This window comes from Dromaius novaehollandiae, chromosome W (genome assembly GCF_036370855.1).
Source record: "Dromaius novaehollandiae isolate bDroNov1 chromosome W, bDroNov1.hap1, whole genome shotgun sequence".
In the NCBI taxonomy this organism is placed as follows: domain Eukaryota; kingdom Metazoa; phylum Chordata; class Aves; order Casuariiformes; family Dromaiidae; genus Dromaius; species Dromaius novaehollandiae.
Window position 1 is genome coordinate 17,328,850 of NC_088130.1, and position 20,640 is coordinate 17,349,489.

The 20,640-nt window shown below is 37.1% G+C and overlaps 1 protein-coding gene across 7 annotated transcripts in view; it reads right to left on the bottom strand.

Moving 5' to 3' along the window:
• The window catches only part of LOC135323501 (Fanconi anemia group C protein-like), an 85,193-nt gene that overhangs the window by 31,358 nt on the left and 33,195 nt on the right, over positions 1–20,640 (bottom strand). The window contains exon 2 of one of the 7 annotated variants that reach the window (XM_064499875.1): positions 15,573–15,759. The exons of the other annotated variants lie outside the window; for them this stretch is intronic. Coding sequence (XP_064355945.1) covers positions 15,573–15,725 — 153 coding nt within the window. The 5' untranslated portion in view covers positions 15,726–15,759. The remainder of the gene's footprint in view (positions 1–15,572; positions 15,760–20,640) is intronic. 7 annotated transcript variants of the gene reach the window in all.

Here is a 20,640-nt window from a genome sequence, read left to right on the forward strand (position 1 = left end):
TCATAATTTAATTTCCTTCATCAGGAGATAACGACAACTTTTTAGTTTGACATTTACTTCTGCAACAATTTCATTACTGAATGCTTTAAGCCGTATTTAAAAAAAACCTTTGTACTATATCATCTAAAAGAATCAAACCAATACTTTGATAATTGATTTACTGTAAAACTAAAGTGAAATTAACTGTGTGAGGCACCGATTCTGCACAAACGTAGAGAGAAAGATCCTGAACACTGGTTTCCTGCTTTCCCAGTATTCCAGCACTATACTAACCAGCTATGGTGCCATTTGGACAAATCTTAACACTCCAGCTCTTCCGACGTGAACTAGTTTATGAAAACCGTTGGGTGAAATTTAGAGCATTTAGTTTTTTGCACCTTACTGTCATAACTGATCTGGGGTAGTTATATGTTGCTTATCAACTGATCCACGCTTAATTTAATCTAGGCAATTTCCTATCCTCACCTGCTAAGTGCTGATAAAATAACAACTATGTTCCATTTTCAGAGGGTCATTTAAGGGTTTTATATATCACTGATATTTAAATTATAAACTAGATTACACCCTGTATAGCAATAAATATAAAACTCTTTGTGACACTGAAAAAGACCTGCACTTAAAAAACATGTTTTTAGAAGGAAAGTTCAGATGAAAGCTCCTTGACTTTTATGGTCTTAGGAGGTCTTACTCTATGTATATTTTTAAAAAGGGAAATCTGAACAAACATTCTAGGGGAAAAATGAATCAGGTAAGTCATTTTCTGCTTCCAGAAATTCAAACCAAACATTTATATATGCTTTTGTTGGACATCCCTAATCAATTGCTTCAGAAGTCCTGGAATTAAATCTATTCCTGTTTGATGTATTAATGTAAGAGAGAAGATACAATCAGTGGAAGCACACCAAAGGGCTAACAGAAACACCTTATTTCTCATACTTGTGTTTTGAATTATTTTACTCCGTTGCAGACTTAAGTTAAACATTTAAGTACCTTCCTCCACGCTAAAGCTTTCTTTTGTTTCAATAACCCTTAAAAGGAGAAATTGCTGTTCTACTGCCACCTAGTGACTTTGCTAAAACTAAGGGGAAAGGAAAATACTGTGGCAAAAGAGTTTCAAGAAGTAATTTATATGCCATCTTTGTATTCTTAAGAAACTTTAAAAACGAACAAGCTTCCAAACATAGTTGGAAGAGAAGCCTAAAATCTATTAGCTTTTACAGCATCCCAATACGCTTCCATTAGTTGATTACTCTGGAACCATATGTGATTTTCTCTTTCTTCGTAACTACTATCTGTGTTAGCGCCTGCTTTCAGAACTCTACTGCGAAGTCACACAAGTAGTTCCTACAAAGCAGCAGGCTCTGGCAAGCAGAAGGGCATAACGGCTCAGACTGCCCGATGAAAACAAGATAAAGGAGAGGCTGGCAACAGCAAGGCGGGGGTGTCGCTTTCGCTAGAGATGAGAGGGCTTGAAACGGCAAATGTTGTTAGACAGCTCGGTGGAAGCTTTGCAAAAAGTTTGCACAGCTGGGAACAACAAACGTATGAAGCTCTGAAAAGGATTAGACAGGCAGACACGGCAGCTAAAGACAGCTACGTGAGGCACCAATCTATAAACCCATATATTTAACTTTAATGCTACAAAATATATTACTTAGTCATCCTTTACATAACGAGCATTTTCCTAAGGATGAAACTAAGCAAATACTCTTTATATGAAGATTAATTTCAAAATTATTTTCCCCCGTCCCCGTGTAACAGTTATGGCTAACCTTTCAATACAGGCAAAGACATGACAAAATTACTACACATCATCAGAGTTTGGATATGGTTTGCAATGCTTTTCTTTTTTTTGCATCATTATTCCTTTCTCAGCATTTCACTGTATCCCTGCTGGGATTTTGCACATCACTTCAGTTATATTTTTCAAACACAGAGAAGCTCTGAACTGCCAGAAGGGGGCAAGGAAATAGGGGTAGGGAGATACCGTAGTCAACATTAAAAGAAGTCCACAAAAGTATGTATTAAAAGGTGAAAGACACCAAGAATTCATGTATTGCTATGTATTCTTACATATTTCATTTTACAGACCCCTTTGCCAGTGCAAAGCCTGAGACAAACCTACACGCAACGAAGATAAGAAACTGCATAACAACAGTTTAAAGCATTTGTTTTTCTAGACTAGATTTAAACGTTTACTTTGGTCCAAAACATGTCCAGAAAGTCTTTCCTTTCTCTCCAAAATGTAGCTCATTTAGTACACGTAGTTAAACGTATAACACATTATTTAGTTCTGGTTATAGGTGATAATTCTATATATCATATTAGCAGATAGCCACCTGAAAGAAAGCAAACGTACTGACAACCCACTTCTACATTAGTGTTTAAGGGAAACAGTTTCTTGAGAGCAAGATGCTTATAACAGTGTATTACTACAGAAGTACACCTGTGGCATTGAAGGAGTGTTACAGTGACCAGAAATAAAGACTATAAACAATAACCTCCACCCAAAGTCAGAGATAAGTTTTTTTCCATACGACTCTTCCCACGACTTAGAACAGCTCCAGAAGGCAAATGCAGTATCTGAGACCCAGTTTTCCAGCTAGAACGTGGAAAGTGAAAACAAGGAAAACCTTCCAAGAGATAATCTCTAAAGAGAAAAAACAGCTGAGAACAAAAAGATCATCAGTAATTATTTTCTTATGCTATTTGTCCATCTTCCTTCATCCTATACAACACTAGCTACGCTATGAAAAGTACAGCGTAAACCAGGAATGGCTGTTTTTAAACTAAATAGCAGTGAAAACTGTCACCTCTACATCAAGCCTTAAACTTCACTGACAACTGTTCAATCCCAGTAATACTCAGGTCTGAAAGGGATAGTATCCGTAAGTATTTCACGGGACAGTACAGAACCTGGTAAGAACCAGACAGCTCTGAGAGTGAAAGTAAAACAGCCATTTCATATTTGTGAAATTCTCATTTTGCTTTTGCAATTAACTGTTTCAGAAAATATTGCAGAAAAATGGAGAAAGTTTTAAGGGATTTTTTCAGAGAGGGTCTTATGGAAGGCTGTAGGAATACTGAACACAAGTAACAGGTTCCCTTATTGCGGTAAGAAGCCATACTATGCTGGAAAACAAGAAAACACAGCAGGCATTTTATATAGGGACTGAATAGCCACAGTTTGGATTCCTGGGGTCACAGAGATCAGTGATCTTAGAACGGTAACTTCCAGGGAACCCCTTCAAACCTGCTAGCAGGAATTCAGCACCACGATGGGCGAGCTGCCGGTTCTGAACTCCTTGCCACGCTGCTGGTCTCAGGCACGAACCCCAGCCTACTTCAACAAAGTAGAAAATTTGAGACCTACAAAATCAGCAGTTATTTCTCAACGTTAATGAATTAATGCTCACTTTCTAAGCCATATTCTGCAAGTCAGAAAAATGAATGACTCTGTGAAGGAAGTGCTGTGTTCAGAAGGAAAAAAACCAACATGGCAGGATTCCGGAAAATTAAGTCGTCAGGCATGCTGTGATACCAGAAGTTATTTCTCCCTATTGTAGCTTCTCACCATTGATGCAGCAGGAGGCAGAAAAGAAAGCATCTCGCATCTCAGTTCTAGCTGCAAGACAATACATCCATCCCCATGGCCTTGGATTAAAGATCTGTGACATAGTCCTGGGGAGCTTGAGAGTGAATTTATAAATTTTCATAAACTCTTGAAAATGACCAACTTCCTAAGACAACCTTGCCCTTGAAGTTATTTTATTAATGCAATTTGTATCAAGTAATATTCCAGCTAACTCGATGTAGCATTCCCTGCTGCACTGGGATTTCTAATCATCTTTGAAAAGACACATAATCCTAGGAGGATTTGCTTGAAGACATGAAATTATCTGTTTTATCTACATAACACAATGCTTGGTATCTTCCACGTTTTTTAGTGGAGGGGGCCTGGTTACTTAACATGACTCCTGTCATCTGTGGTTTGGCTATAAGGCTGCCCTTTATTCATCCACTGACTCAGTTAATATCCTCCTGCTTATGTCCCGGGGAGGGGGGTAGGGACATAATTAAAGGTACAATTACTCTGAAATTAAACATCAACACAGAAATAGCACTTGGTTTTTATTACAGGACCGCATAGCAAGTTTTACACTAGAGACCGTATTTGTGTCGAATCCATCTTGGAATTTATGACACAGTTTCAAAGACATTCCAGAGGAACCAAATAAACCAATTTGTTTCTGGAAACTTCTCAACACACTCTCTCTAAAAAATTTATGATTCCCAATGTATTTAAAAGCAGATGTTAAAGTTAACAGAGATAATATATTTTGGAGAGCAGAAGAGAGCGATGGTTTCATGGGGATGAGCCTATCAAACCTGACACCAACTCGGACTTCCCAGGGACAGGTAGAGACATCTGGAACAGAAGGATCTAGCATTCATCCTAAAGGATATTTCTCTCTAATATACTCTCCTTCAAGTTAGTGCCATTATTTTTGGAGAGGAGATCATTAATGATATTTTACTGAAAATTATGATCCATGTGAAATTGTTGGAATTCATACAAAATGGATACTCAAGCATAAACTTCTGATATCTGGTCAAATAATGGGTTTCTTTCTGACCTTTCCATCTGTTAGACAGGAACCAGAGCTTCTCAACTGTGTTAAGAGAAAGAGGGTAAAATAGCAAAAAACAAATCTTATTCAGAGGAAGCATTAGAAGTAGTAAAGCGCTATTTCCTCTTTGCATTTTATCGCATTTTGGAATGAAGATATTTTGGATGGCAATGGTTTCAAGAGGCTGTACGTCAATTTTATTCTTAAGTGCACCCTGTACAGTCAGACGGTCCATTGCTTTCAACATAGTCTACGAGACAGGAGATTACATTTTATTTCCAGCCTGGCTTTAAAAATATTTCAAAGTTACGTAAGCAATTACAACACTAGTGATGAATGAGATTAATATCATTTCCAATCTTGTTTAAAAAATGCAAAAAACTATGTACTTTTTCTTTAAATAGGTAGCATCCTTAACTCCTAATTTACTTCCTAAATCATTTGACATGGGTGCTCAGAAGACAATGTAAAAACATTTCTCTGATCTGTTTAAATATAAATTAATTCACAGGGCTATTTTTCCACATTTTGGTTGTTTGTTTGTTAGCTTTCAGCAGCATAATCCAACACAAATTCCTGCAGACACGTTCTGGTTACTATTTCTTAAAAATCCTGCCTGAAGGTTTAGAAGTTTTATTGCGTCCCATACCATCCAAATTAAACGATCAACAATAAAACGCAACCTGGTCTGGTATTTTTAGAACCGTTTTCCTGCGAAATAAACAGTCAAACCTGGAGAACCGTAGTGGTTAAGCCTGTAAATGACAGGGAAGCCTGCTCATTCACAGAACGTCTCAACATCCCCTGTTTACGTAACCAGTTCCGAGAGTAGGATGCTGACATAACACAATTCATATTATTTCCACACACTGATCCAATCATAACAAAGTCTGCAGCTTGTAATTTTGCTTACAGGACCTCTTGCTCACTTGCTTCTTAGTTCCAGGAAAAGAGAGAAAATAGGTTCTCCACAAACCAAAACCAAAATGCAAAAGAAAATATAGTGGAAGAAACATCACACGCATTTAAATATAATGTAGCTTTCAAAGTACTATTTTAGTCCATAAAATTTTCTTTTCTCAATGTTTTATAAAAGTCTCAGTGTTAAAATTAGGTATGGGGAAATGACATTAGCATATATTTGTTAACAACTTAAGTATTTTCAGTATGTGAGAGTGTATTTTACAAGCTAGTAAAAAATTTCTTTAACTACTTACCATCACCAATACACCTAATTAAAATCTCCAATTTCTCCTTTAAAATTCAAGTTATGTTTAAAGCATATTTTAAATGGGCAAAAGTGTTATACTAACACACTTACATTTCAATGATTAGATAGTTAACACAACCTCCCTGTTTACCAAATTGAGTCCCTTCCAGTAACCGCTCAAAGCTTTGCATAAACAAATCACTTGAAGCTTCAACTTAACTTTAAGAAAGCTTAGAATATCCTGCAGTAAGTCACTGGATCAGGGCCAAAGTGCCTAAGCATGGGGAGGGGAGGGGTTTTCTTCCTAGAAACATTTACTGTCAGCAAATGTTTTTGTTTCAGCCCAGTTTATGGATACACATTCTTTGCATTTATGGGATGGTTTTCATTAGCTAAATTCTATACCAGCACATTAAATAAAATTGTTGGCCACAAGTACATATTTAGGATTTATTAGAGCCTCTTGCTTTTCTCCTTATTCACTTGGAATGCCAATCTGAAATTTGCCCACATCCGAATCTCCACTGATAACCATGGCAGGCTAGTTGATGGTTAACCAATTACTCTGCTAAATATTCCTACAGAGATAAGGCTCTTGACATTTGAGAGTATGACCGAGCTACAGAACACCTACAGATCACAATTGCTAGAATGAGTTAGTATTACTTTAGGGTTAAAAAAAAAAAACCCAAGAACTACATTATTCTTTCGCAAAACTAATGGTGCCAGATGCACAGACTTCATTGCTTTTCAGGTATTCCCAGGAAAAAGTAGATTCTATGAAGTTCTCCACACTGTACCCAATGCAATAAAGCACTTAATCCCATCCTTTCTTTCAAGCATGTAGGCAGACCTACCTTTAGTCAGTGTTCATAGTTAACTGCTCAAATGCTCAACAGTAAAGAATATGAGCCTAAAAGTGCCCTTAAATTAGTTCAGTTATCTTAACTTTGCTTTGACAACTGTAATTGTAATTTGCTTGTTAAAGAACTAACAGTGGCAAAAATACACAAAAAGACCATGAACACTTGAGTGTTAAAGTTTTTTTTGCAGTTTTGCATTTTGCAGTTCAGAAAAACCTAACTGCAAAAAAAAAAAAAGAACACATTATGATTAATATGCTTTTTCTTTGAAATTAATCTGTGTTTATTAATTTTGCTGAAGCATATATATAGCTTATTAAAAAGACTAGGCTCATAGCTTACCTCTATCTCTTAAAATGGAAGAAAAGTATTACATGCTTTCATACGATTCAAAATGAACCTGATCCTAATTTCCAAATGGTATGCAGTAAAGGAAAATTATGGGGAGGGGGGAGGGAAGCTGTATTGTTATTCTCCCACCAATTCAAGCTCAGTTAACTTCTGTGAAACGAGTATAGGAAAAACATGTTGTACTACTACTGTGGCTAAGACCACACAACTTTCATGGATGCGTTCCAAAGCCTAGCTTCCATCTGCAAGTCACTAACAAACCCTTGGAAATCAGAAGAAAAAAAGCTAAAGAATTGTGGGGCTGGCAAGCCTTAAGTCTACATTTGGCCTTAAACAGGAAAAGCAGTTTCAAATCTCCTTCTCTTTTCTTTCTCCTCTATCTTAAAAAAAAAAAAAAAAAAAAAAAAAAAAAAAAAAAAAAAACACCCACCAAGAAAGCCCTATTACTCTTTGTATTAAAAAGGAGAGACTTTTGTTGCTGAAATAAAACACACATTTACACTAACTTACAAAAGGAAATTCAATAGCTTTGCCAGAGTCAACCATAAATCTCTTTAGTTTTAGCTCTCTAGTTTAACTAGCCAGAGATTTAGAGTTAATTTTCCTCTTCTCCCACAATTTTCAAAAGCCAAGATGCAAGCTTCCTACAGAAGAATTCTCTAAATCCACAAAAAAAAATATAGAAAAAAAGGATGAAGGCATTTAAGTTTAGAAAGACTGACCATATCATAAAATTGTTTCACTTTTTATTTTAAATCTGAGTTGAATAATTTCTAGAAAAAGACAATCCCAAATTTATGTTTTTTTCAAGAAAAACATTTGTCCAATGTCAAGTTTTTATGCTTCCAATAGGTACACAGTGCAAATTCCCAAAGATCACCTAACCTAGGATGATACTGAGAAATTATTTTTAATCATACCCATTCAACTTTCCTCACTTAAACACTGCGTACATGGATACTGAAACACATACTCATGCAAGTTTTATGCCCAAAAAAAGAGGAGCAGAAAAGACACTCAATCAAACATTTTTTACTTCAAAGCTTTGCTTCTTTAGCTTTATCCTGATTTACAGGTTAATGCTCTAAAAATTATGGATATAAAATCCAATTAAAATCTGAGTTGGTTTTGGACTTCATAAGTATCAAATTGTTAAAAGTTTAAGGGGAGAGAAATATTCATTGCAGTTAGTAGCAAAAAAGCACAAAATGCCTATACATCGATGATGCAATAACTGCTGGGTCACTAATTATAGCAGGCTGAGCAAAAATACCTAATGCCAATACTATTTCTTTAAATGGAGACCACTTTTTGTTTGTCAGTGACAAATCATTATTCTTTACTAGAGCCACCTGGCACTAGTAAAGTGCTTTGAGAAATATCAGCTGGCTAGCAAATTGTGACACTGGCTGTTCAAGCTCAAGCAACCTTCCAGGAAGGCAGAATCCTTAGTTTCTCATTTTGGTCTCTGAGATTTTCTTTGAGCTTTTGTTTATTTTGGCCTGGAAGCCAAAAAAGTATTTATATTCAATATTAGCTTAGCATTGTTCAACAACTATCTATTTGAAAAAGAAGAACCAAGGTCTGGTTTTCCCCAGCCCATTCATACTATATAATTGCTTTATGATTCCTATTTTTAACCAAAAGAATATGATAAGAAAGGTAAATATTGCAAACACTTATCTCCTACCAGTGCATTCATCTATAGGTAAACGGAGAAGGTCCAAATCAGCTTGGAAAGTTGATTCACAAAAGGACTAGTGAGAAAGTTAACAAACAATTTAGGTATGTAATCTTCAATAGGTGAGGAACAACGGAGACTTCTCCTTGGAAGACTTTTAAAAAACTGAAGGGGGCAAGTGGGAGAACTACCAGTAAGCTCAGTAAAACTTTGGGACAATAAGCACTGAAAGTTAGTTATGTGCTGTGTATAAAAATCCATCTTTGTTCTTACATGTATTCTCACTATATTAAATTTAACCAGTTCCAAAATCCTTTCTTGTATACTACTGACAGTTTAAAATGTTCATAAAGTGTTGATGCTGTGATTATAGTCAGACAGATTTGAACAAATGAAAAATACATGACATCTATGGGCTTCCTTTATTTCACAGGCATTAAATTTATCTAAACGTATGAAAGTCATCGAGAAGGAAGTGTCATGTGCATAGATGATGCACAGAACAGATCATACTGCTAACCTGACTTTTCACAACTGTTTTATGATAAAAGTATGCATTACTAGAACACACCATGAAAATGGGCAACTTTTTACAAAAACAGTTCAAAAGCTTCCAATAAATAATGTCTTCAATTGACTAGTAACTTAGAACTTAAACAGAATTTAGCAATCTGCAAGAAGTAACACCACGTAATGTTTCACCAGTCCTGGAACAGATCATAACCTTCTCACGGAGTTCTTGGGAGAAGACGGCTACCCAGTGGAGTCGTGTACGCTTAAACAGCTGGCGCAGCTCCCCAGGCAAACTTGTTAAACAATGGCTCCAAAATCACCCCACCTCTGGCTCACACATTTTATGCGTGCACAGGATGTGTACACCAGGGGATGGAAGAGAGGGACAGCAGCTCTGGGAAGCCTGTTTCTCTTTCCCTTGGTACCTGGGACACAAACAAATGGCACAAAGGAGTAAGGAAAGTGCCTTTATCACTCACTACTCGCTCGGGGCATATTGCAAAGCAGGCAGACTTGATCCTCAAGCTGAATTTTAACTAGTAATTTAAAAGTCAAAAGGTCCCATATCACATTAGGAACTCATCGAGTCATTGAGCCCTAATCAGCGGTGTCAGGTCTTAGAAGTGTGCATACATCTCATTTAACAGTCTTTCATTTTCTGTTTTGATTCAAGGGTAACCTCTGAATTTTAACAGTCAGTTATCCTGTGAAAGGGTTAAGACATTTATTTCAAGCTCATTTAAATACTTCATTCTAGGTATGCTTAAATGCAATGTAAAAATTCATCCATCAAAATGTATCCTTTCATATAATAGAACTGCAATATCTGTAACCAACTGCAATTGATTTATGTACATCAAAAAAGCCTGTAAATGAGGTAAAAGTATTTGCATGACACCAAGTTTAGTATCACCATTTTAATCTATTTCATGAAATTCAAGACTCCAGGTCAGTAGATGTCAAACATTAAGGAGATGAAACCAGCTTCCAAAGCAGTAAACTGGCTGCCAGGTGCAAAAAATAAGTTCCCCATCATCTTTGTTGGGGAAAAAGTGCTGTGCTAATGGCTAAAGTGACAGTAAAAATTTTTGGAGAAACAGTAAAACAACACTGAGCATCAAAGGAAAACAAATTGGGGGGAGGGGGAAGCAAGGAAGATGAAACATTTAAAAAAAGATTAAACATTATACTGCACTTAATATAATAGCAGAGGTTGTTTCTTATTGTCACACACAACTAAACATTCATAGTTTTTAAAATAGCATATATTTTAAAGGAAAAAAATCCCTTTTTGAAGAATCTATGTATTATATTATATTATATATTGTTTACTTCAAACAGAATTGATTTGGTAAGAAGCATAACCTGTATGGTTATGGTTGACAAAAGCGAGCAGACCGAAGGAAGGGCCAAGGGAAGGAAGCTACACTTTCTCAAAAATAAATAAAAAAAAACCACCTCGAAGTCTGTGGAATGCTGTTTACTTCAGTTCTATTTTACAATCACTGTTGCATGGGGAATGGATTGACTGAAACGTCTGCAGACTGTGACCACCCACACTATGGGAAGCACTATGATTAAAGTGAGTTCTGCGTTCTAGTATCTGCCAGCAAAGTCTGCTCCATGCTGTAATTATTATATTTGCAGTCTTCTTATAATCTATTGCATGTGTTGAGGCAAGTCTCCTACATTGTCCAACAAGAAAACCATTGAACATGAATAGCAAGTTATTTTTAATATGCACAAATGGCTACAAAACTGGATACTTTAAATACTGTTCTTTTAAGTTTATGAAAACATTTTGCCTTATAGTACAGCCAGTACCATAATGAAAACAGATCTACCACCAAAACCTTCACTTTACCCCTCTTATCAGAAGATATAGCCTGACATACCATCCTTCACCCCACATTTTTATAATGAGCTAAATCATTACTTTAGGTCTTTAAAGCACAGAAACTATGTGAATTGTGGATTAAACTTGTATCTAGAGAGCACCAAAATATTACAATTCCATCTGCCACTTTAAGTGACTACACACACCGAACATTTCCAGTGACCCTATGACATAAATGCATTACAAGTTCTCCCTTTCTCTTTCAGGATGGATATTCAATACTTTGCAGTAATATAACTTGGAAGATAAGACAACCTAAACATCAAAATAAGTAGTAATTCTCTTAGCAGAAAATTTCATTTCAAATTTTGACGTCTGCTTTAAGTAGTTAGAAAAAAAAATTTTTGAAACTTTTATTCCATGCACTCTCTTGATGTTGTCTGGTGCTGTAACACACAAAATTAGGCATACAATGCTGCTGTTAGAAGCACAACACATAGCTGTTACTGCATCCTTCACTTCCAGATTTATGAGGCAATCTGTACCATTTCAGTAATTTTTCCAGGAGCTGGCTACACAGATGGTTCTGTGAAAAGCACAGATTGTCTACTGTAAAGATGAAGCGTTACGCTACACAGAATGCATGCCACTGCCTAGCAAAGGAGGGAAGAAATATATACCAAAGGTAAGGCTGAATGAAAAAAAAAAAATCGAGGACCGGGTGAAAGCCCACTCATCTCTACCCACTCCACACAACTTCCTGAAGAAATGTCTTTCGACCCTCTTTGATGAGAGTCAAGGCTAAATTCCACATACAGTGACTGAGGAAAAGTGCCACAAAGACACCTGAAGGACCAGAGAAAAAAAATACAGAAAAAGTGAATGGGAAAAATATAAACAAGATACATACTTTAATTGCCATCAGATGTCTTTCATCTGAAGGAATACACTAGTCTTTGCAGTGATCAAAGTTCCTGATAATTATTTGCACAGGTTAGAGGAGGAATGACAACTCCTCTTTTCCAAACATACCAAAAAAGCCATAAGATCCCTAAAACCACAAGACTGAATCTCACAAAGTGATTAACTGACTTTGAACTACTTTGGCCTCCAAGAGACTTAACATTTTCCACTTCTCTCTTGGAAGCATGTGCCCTGGAACACAGACCTCTCTCTTCCCACAACTGCTAACTGCTGGGACAGAACAGATCCCCCACTCCAGTTCTCCGCTCCTCTTTTAAACTAACATTCCCTTCTAATTATCTTGTGTTTTACCTATGGCAAAATAGTACATAGATACTATTACAAAGATAAGAAATGCTATAAAGCAATTATTTATTTACTTCAGTCTGAATATTACTAAGTGAATTTTCTCCTCTTAGAAGGAGGGAAAACCAAAGATTCAGACCATAAGTTTGTACTAAAACCCCTACTAAACCCCTGCATTTTATGACAAACTCTTTCTCCTTTAACTTTCTTAATAACACACAATAGGTAAAGTATGTTTATAATTTTAACTCAAGTATCTCAGTTTAGCTCTTAATCTCGCTCTTTCAAAACTGTCTAGATAAGAAGGAAAAAAACAATGTGTTTCTCAGTATGACCTCTAGCAATTCCTAAGCCTTTTAATAGACACATGTTACCCATAAATGCCATTAATATATTATTCTTATCTCATACAGACATCATTTATTGTAAATCCAACACTATTTTAATATTTTTCTGGACCAAATGATCTTGAGGCCCACTTGCTTCCATACATGACAAAAGCTTTAGGCTCTTGCTAACTTAATAAAGCAGACTGGATGGATCTTGAGGTTCACTGTAATTTGTGCACCAAATATCTTCTTCATGTTACCTTAAATTCATGTCCCCTAGAAAAATGTGAGCTTTTAGATTTGCTTTTATAAAGATAAGAACACTTAAAAAAAAACCTTTTTAGATTATATTTGGATTATTCTTAACATATCATGTTCTTTCCTATAAGCAACATTTTGTGAAGTGTTCCTGCAAATAATTAGTCATATAGATCTCCTGTTGATGTCCAGTATTTTTTCAACCTAGGAAATTCAGATTTGGCCCTAAATTAACAGCCCAACAGAGCCTGAACTATACACGAACATAATACGTAGCAAGTTTTATAAAAAGATGACTAGTATACTGAGCACAAACTCAAATCAACACATCACTTAAGAACAGACTCATATCATTGCCATGTTCAAACCACATCTTCATATACAGCTATACCTCTGTATTAAAGTTTGTAATGCTAGACAGACCATGGAAATTGGATGGAAAACCATCTCCTTAAAATCACAATGATGTAATTTATATTAAATCAGGAACATAAGCAACAACACTTTAAAAAAGAACTTTTATGAAGGCACACTCTCCGTTAATTTCATTCTGTTTCTCCCAAAAAGAATTGAGTGCAATTGTCATTGAGATGTGTTGTCCTACAGACATCTATTCCCTCAATATTTATACCAAGGGATTTTTTTGCCTTAAGTATGCATGAAGTGCATATCATACCCTGCCCTCCTCTGTGGTGGCTGCATGACCCTAAAAGGGCAGTATACACCCTATTATGTTCACGTTCTACAAGAAAAAGGACAATAAGGAAGGTTATGAAATGTATAACAAACAACAGATCTCTAGGTTCTTCAGAGAAACTCTTCTCTCTCTTTTCAATACTTATCTACATATTCATACTGTAGGAAATTTCAATCTACTAGCGGATTTTGGAGTTGTGTTAGAAAAACAAGGTCTATTCTGCCATGCACAGTACTGTTTCAGGAAGCCTCCAATATGACCCATCATTTGGTAAAGGTATGAACAGAACTTCAAGTAATTACCTCACACATACTGGAACGAAGCCTGATTCCTGGTGGAGCGTGCCTGGATCATCTGACTACTTGGGCACTCCTACAGCAAGTCCTAACAAAACTCACTACTTTTATTTACATTTTCTTCATAGAAGCATTATGCTGTTTATTTCAACAACTGAAAGAAAGGAATGGGGAGAATAACAGAAGAGGTTTTTATAATACCTAAAGTATGCAGAAATATTAAACCTGAGTTTCAGAGAAGAAAACAGACAAATAAATCTACCAAGTCAAATATATAGACAGGGACTACAGCTGGGCCCAAAGAGCCTGCAAAATATGCAAACGCAAAACAATCATAGATCCTGGGAAAAAATGGGGGAGGGAAGATAACAGCCTCTGATCAACCGATGAGGACAGGGACAGCAAAGAACCTAGATGGGGGCAAGTTCTGGGCAAAAGTATCTCTTGTTCATCATTGAGACAGAAGACTTGACCTCAGAAAACCTTCAGTCCTGGAAGACAGCCCAGAAGACACCACCCTGGATCTCCAGCTCAAGACCTTGCAGCATAAAGATAGCTTCATGAGACCAAGGAGAAATCACAGACAAGTGGCTTTGATGGTTCACAGTATGAACCACTTCCCAGCTCAGGGAAGATTATGTTTTATCACTTTTACTGATAAAAAATACTTAAACATGTTACCCACTATAATCTGGACAGGATAATCTGCAGACAGAGATTATAAACAGCCTTGAGCTCTCCGATGTTAGTACACAAACTTCTCTTCACAAGGGAATAAAATCATAAAACTGTTATGTCTGTGAAATGGTATCCCTGCCCAAGATTAGGTGACTACAGCAGTCAGCCAGACTAAAGAGGCAGAAGGTGAACGTGCCTCCTACTACAGATATTAAAGGACTCACTGTCACAGGAATAAAGATATTCCTGGGGGCAGGAAAGCTGGCTGACTGCATGAGATGCTGAGAAACCTGTTCTAAAGACGCCAGGCAAAGCTCTGCATAAGAGGTCAAGGTATGTGACCTAAACTTTAGATGATGCTCTAGTCTGATAGGATTAAGTTAAGATGCCTCTCTGAAGAGCCTGTACACAAATGCAAGCAGCATGAGGAATAAACAGGAGAAATTAGAGATCTGTGTGCAATTGCAGAGCTATGATCTCATTGTGATTACAGACGTGGCAGGATAGCTCACATGACTGGAATGCTGCTCTAAAGAGCCTGGATACAGGCTCTTCAGTAAGGACAGGTCAGGAAGGCAAGGAGGGGGAGTCACCCTTTATGTGAGAGAACAGCTGGAATGCATGGACCTCTTCCTACGGGTGGACGATGGGCTGACAGAGAGCTCATCGGTAAGGATTAAGGGGCAGACTAACATGGGTGACACTGCTGTGGGTGTTTGCTACAGACCACCTGATCAGGAAGAAGTAGATGAGGCCTTCTACTGACAGCTGGAAGTAGCCTCACATTCACAGGCCTTGGTCCTCATGGGCGACTTCAACCACCCTGATATCTGCTGGAGGGACAAAACAGTAGGGCACAAGCAATTCAGAAGGTTCCTAGAGAGCATCAATGACAACTTCTTGATACAAGTGATAGAGGAGCCAACAAGGAGGAGTGCTCTGCTGGACCTCATACTTACAAGCAAGGAAGGGCTGGCTGGAGATGTGATGGCTGGGGGCAGCCTTGGCTGCAGTGACCATGAGATGGAGTTCAGCATCCTGGGAAGAAGGAGCAGGGCAAAAAGCAGGATCACAACCCTGGACTTCAGGAGAGCAGACTCTGGCCTCTTCATGGACCTGCTTGGAAGAATCCCATGGGATAGGGCCCTAGAAGGAAGAGGGGTCCAAGAAAACTGGTTGATATTCAAGGATCACTTTCTCCAAGGTGAAGAATGGTCCATCCCAGTGAGCAGAAGTCAAGCAGGTTTCCAATATAATCATGCCCTCTCTTACCCAAGACTGAGCCAAAGTCAAGCAGTCAGCTCGCAGGAACACGAATCACCTACAAAAGACTACTAAATTGAAGGAACAGGAAAAAAGCATCTGTCAGAAAGCCAGAAAGCCTGTGCTGGCACCACCAAGAACCAGTTTTTTCCTCAGTCTCTAATGAATGCATTTCCCTTTGTATTTCAATCATCATAAAAATATAAAATAAAATATAAAATAAAATATAAAATAAAATATAAAATAAAATATAAAATAAAATATAAAATAAAATATAAAATAAAAATATTGCTTTAGCCATCTCAGAAAAAAATAGCACGACCTTTGGGCAGAAGAGACTCACATACAAAAACCTGTTTGACTTCCCGATTAAAAGTTCTTTTTAATTGCCATACACACAGCAGCTCCTCACAGTGCACATTTGTTCAGTTGCCCCTCAAGGGGCAACTGAAAGATACAGGAAAATTAGCTTAACTGGCTAAGCCTTTCCAGGATTTTTCAAACAAAACTTTTTGAAACTGTATTCCTACATCTCCTAATTCACCTCTATAGAAACCTCACATTGTATCACACAGAAATCACTCAAGGCAAAAATGAGACCTGAAACAAACCTCAATAAGAAAACAAAGCCAAAAAATGTCATTAGGGTGGCATACCTCAAAAGTCTATTGATCTGTAGCCTACTAATATAGTAGAATTCTATATAGAATATATCTTACATGTATACTAAATATATTATAGCTAAGAAAAAAGAGTAGAGAATAGGCAGCAATTACCTTATTAAATACAGTATCTTACTGTATGGCTATCTCTACGAAATAGAACAATAATCAAAATACTTTTATTTTGTAAGACTACGTAAATCTATGCCTACACAGATTTAGGGGATTCTCACTTGACTCAGCTTGCAATTTTAACTTCTGAAATAAGCCTTAATACATTTCTTAGTATCATTTCATATTCATCTGAGATCAGTCTAAAATATTTCTGTCAAAACTAAATGTTTTTTTTAAATCTCTAAATAAGATTTCTCTCTTCTAACATATTTTTCTCTACTGCATTAAAGGAACCATGATAGCAGTTCCTATACCCACAGAGTATTGCAATACATTTCCTTGGCCCTCTCAAACTGGGAACAGTAGTGGCCCCCTGAAATAGTATACTTCAATTACATTCTCATATTCTTAAATATGAGTATTTATATAAATATTCTCCAGTGCTACCTTTAACAATTACAACCCACAGCGTGTTGAAATGAGACAGATGTAATTACACAAAAACATAAAGGCCATAAAAAGAGATTTCTATCTACCTAGTATCCTGCTTCAGAAAACAGTGAAAGGCAGAGCCTTGGAAAAACTTACAAGAATACAGCAAGCATATTCTGGCATCTGCCTATTTCCTACAATAGAAATATAAGTATCCGGAGTATGCTGGAGTATCTTGCAGCGCAGGGTCTTCTTGAGCCAGAATTGGCACCTTTTAATTTTGTAGTCCTCAGTGAATTTATCTTTGATTATTTTATCCAATTTTCTCTTATACCTACATAAGTTTCTAATATCCAAAACATTTTATGCATCCTACGGCCTCTACACTTTAAATATAGATCATACAAGTAACTACTACTTTTAATTTTGAACTTATCACTTTTCCCTGATGATGCTACATCCTTATATAGAAACACAATGAAGAATTCACTCACTCATTGATGATCCTCTCTGTATCATCTGTGATTTTACAGACCTCTGGTATCTCTCTCTATGAATAGGTTCTTTTTCAGTTTGAAGACTCCTAGTCTCCTTAGTCACTCCTCAACTGGAAGATGCCAAAATATCTTTGATTACCTTTGTTGCTCACCTATGAACCTTTTCTAGCTCTATGGTATCCTTTTCAAAATGGTGGCATAGAAACTACACCAAGTATTCAAGGTGCAGACTATCTATTACCACAAATTTATGAGTAGCATACGTTACTTTTCATTTTGTTTCCTATTCCTCTCCTAGTACTCTCTTTCTGTTAACAAAAGCTGCTGAACACTGAGCAGTGTTTTCGCAGAAATATCTATTCATGAGCTCATTTCTCAGTCTTAATGACCAACTAAGGAGTTGATTCTCCACACTGCAACTGCTTTCCCCTCCCTCTTGGGGATTTGGCTGCCTGTGCTCAAGGCCAGCTCTGATACAGTATAATTGTAAGAAATGTTCTGCGAGCAAGAACTGTGAGAACCTGGGGCCTCCTGACTTTGCCTGGGAGCTACATTTAAGCACAGGGATTGCCTTTAGTCCTTGCCTCAACTATGTTGCAGCTATGGATATGCTTGGCCATGTATTCAAGTCTGGACTTGACTTCCTGGCTTGACCTGGGATGTGCCTCGTCAGTGTGAACATGCCTGGTGATCACTGGACTTGTGGCAGACCCTGGTTACTATCCCCAGACATGCTCTGCTCTTCTTCTTTGGGTACTGTGGGACTGGGCCCCTTGCCCATAAAGCCACTGCCCCGCCTGCCTTGTTGGCATCCATGGATCCTGGCTCACCTTGTCCTGTGGAGCATTTTATTCTTCTTGATCCCTCACACCAAATGCATCATTCTTCATTTATCTACACTGAATGTCATCTGTCACTTTACGGGCCCAACACTCAACATCAAAAGGTACAACTACAAGTCTTTTCAGTTGGTCTTCGTCTTCAACACTCTTAGAGCTTACATCAAAAACAACCAATCTATTTCTAAGCTTTGCTTCACTAAGCTTTTGCCAAATGCTTTTTGGATTTTCCAGTAAACAAATCTGTCCAAGGTCTGAATTCAAGTTTACAAACATTGTATTTAGAGCTGAAAAAGTGTTTGATTCTCTGAATTCGTCTTCAGACCATTTTCTTGAATGGCCATAATTGGTTTATCATCATTTCAGCTGAAGTTTGATTTCAATAATACAAACATTTCACTAAGTGGACTAAGGCCAATGAAAGAATATGGACAGTTATGGACTCCTGCTTTTGTTAGGCCCATGATTCAAACAGTGCTGTTCTCCCATTTTAACCATAAGAATATAACATAACTGCAATGATACCCTCTGTCTTTTTGAAAGTTATTATCATAATACCTAAGGATTAGATTTTCTTAAAAGTCTGTCTTAATTCCCTTCTATTTCTCAAACTCTTCTAATTACTGCACAGAGTGTTTGGTAGGCATCTTTGCACAATGTCACACCCACCAGCCTGGTTCAGGCAACTCAATTAAGTACATGAACTCCATTCAGAAGACTTTCTGAACATATATGATGCTCTTCCTCTTCCTGTGAGCTTCCTTGCTTAACACTTTCTCCACAGGTATGCTACATCTACTATTTTTGCTTGTTTCATTTAGCTCAGCAGTCCCACTTCTTTAAAAAACTGCTCAGAGCTTCTGATTACATTCTTCTGTTGCTGCATTTGGGTTTTTTGTTGTTTTAGCTTTTCTTTTTCTTCCAGGTTCCTGTAACTTCCTTATTTTCCAAAAACATGCGGCTGCATTCAGCTGAGAGGAACTGACTGCTGAACCCAACCCAAAAAAGAGTCAAGACGACAAAAGAACAATTTTCCTTATGGAGATGGCTGAATTTGAAAATGTTTGCTCTGATTTTCTAAGACCAACTATTAAACCCTGACATTATAAGCAAGCTTAACATCTGGCATCTGTCACTTCTTGAGACATGTCTCTCCTTATGAGGCATTATCAGATATTCTCTTTTAAAATATTTAATCCCATAATCTTTTGGTGTTTTTGCTTTATGTTCTTTTGTACATAGCCAAAAAAGTACCCTTCAAGTGGCTCTTTAGAACAGCCATCCTTCAAAAAAGAATTACTGAACAGTTAGTCTCCCCAGTTTTTTTTTTCCCCCCACTGAGTATTATTCTTCTGCCTTGAAAGTTCTGAGCGTTTTCCTTGTCCATTGCCCCAAACACTACCAAAACTTGAAGTCCTACCTAGTATTCTGAGATCGCCATGCTCCCTCAGTTCCTTCCCTTTGCCCATCAGATTTCATTTTATAGCAGGTTCTGATAAAAATCAGCTCTTCATTTCCCCAACTCATTTTAGCTTCAACTGACAGAAGTTTGTTCATTTTTGACAGAACTCTAATGGTCACATTGCTGACTGACAAATAGTAGGCATCAGAAGTTAGGTTTAAATCTGCTGAAGTCTCTCAGTGTTTGTTTCAAATCCTTGTCACATTTTGATTTGTCATTCAGAATTCAGCCCTTAAGTTTGCAAGACTGATTTTTTTAATCTTACATTATTCACAAACAGTTTTACAGAATTTAAAACTACTCCCATTGTCTTTATGCATTCTCTATCTTAAAAAAATAACAACTCTTTTTTACATTTCATTTTACAGTGTGTGTGCGTGCATGTGTGTATGAGTGCATGCATAGTTTTTGTATTATACGCCTGCAATAAAAATCCATTCAGCTTCCTCTGGACGATTTAACTGAAAATTATTTTAAAACATTGAATACTTTATTTCCAACAGCTATAAAGAGCAAAGCTGCCTTCTGACTTTTCTGTAGCTTGATAGCAGAGACAAAAATGGCACTTCTCAGTCTTTTATATGTCCTTTCAGCTCTGACGGGGGATTTTCAGCTGTTTTATCTTCAGTCAGAATAGCTTCTTAATTTTTGTTATTACATATAACTGAGAAACCTATCTAGAACAGAGTGCATTTCAGGTGTTCGTTTCATTCTGTTCCCGAGATCTAGTTGATCAGCATTGTTCAAATAAAACTCTG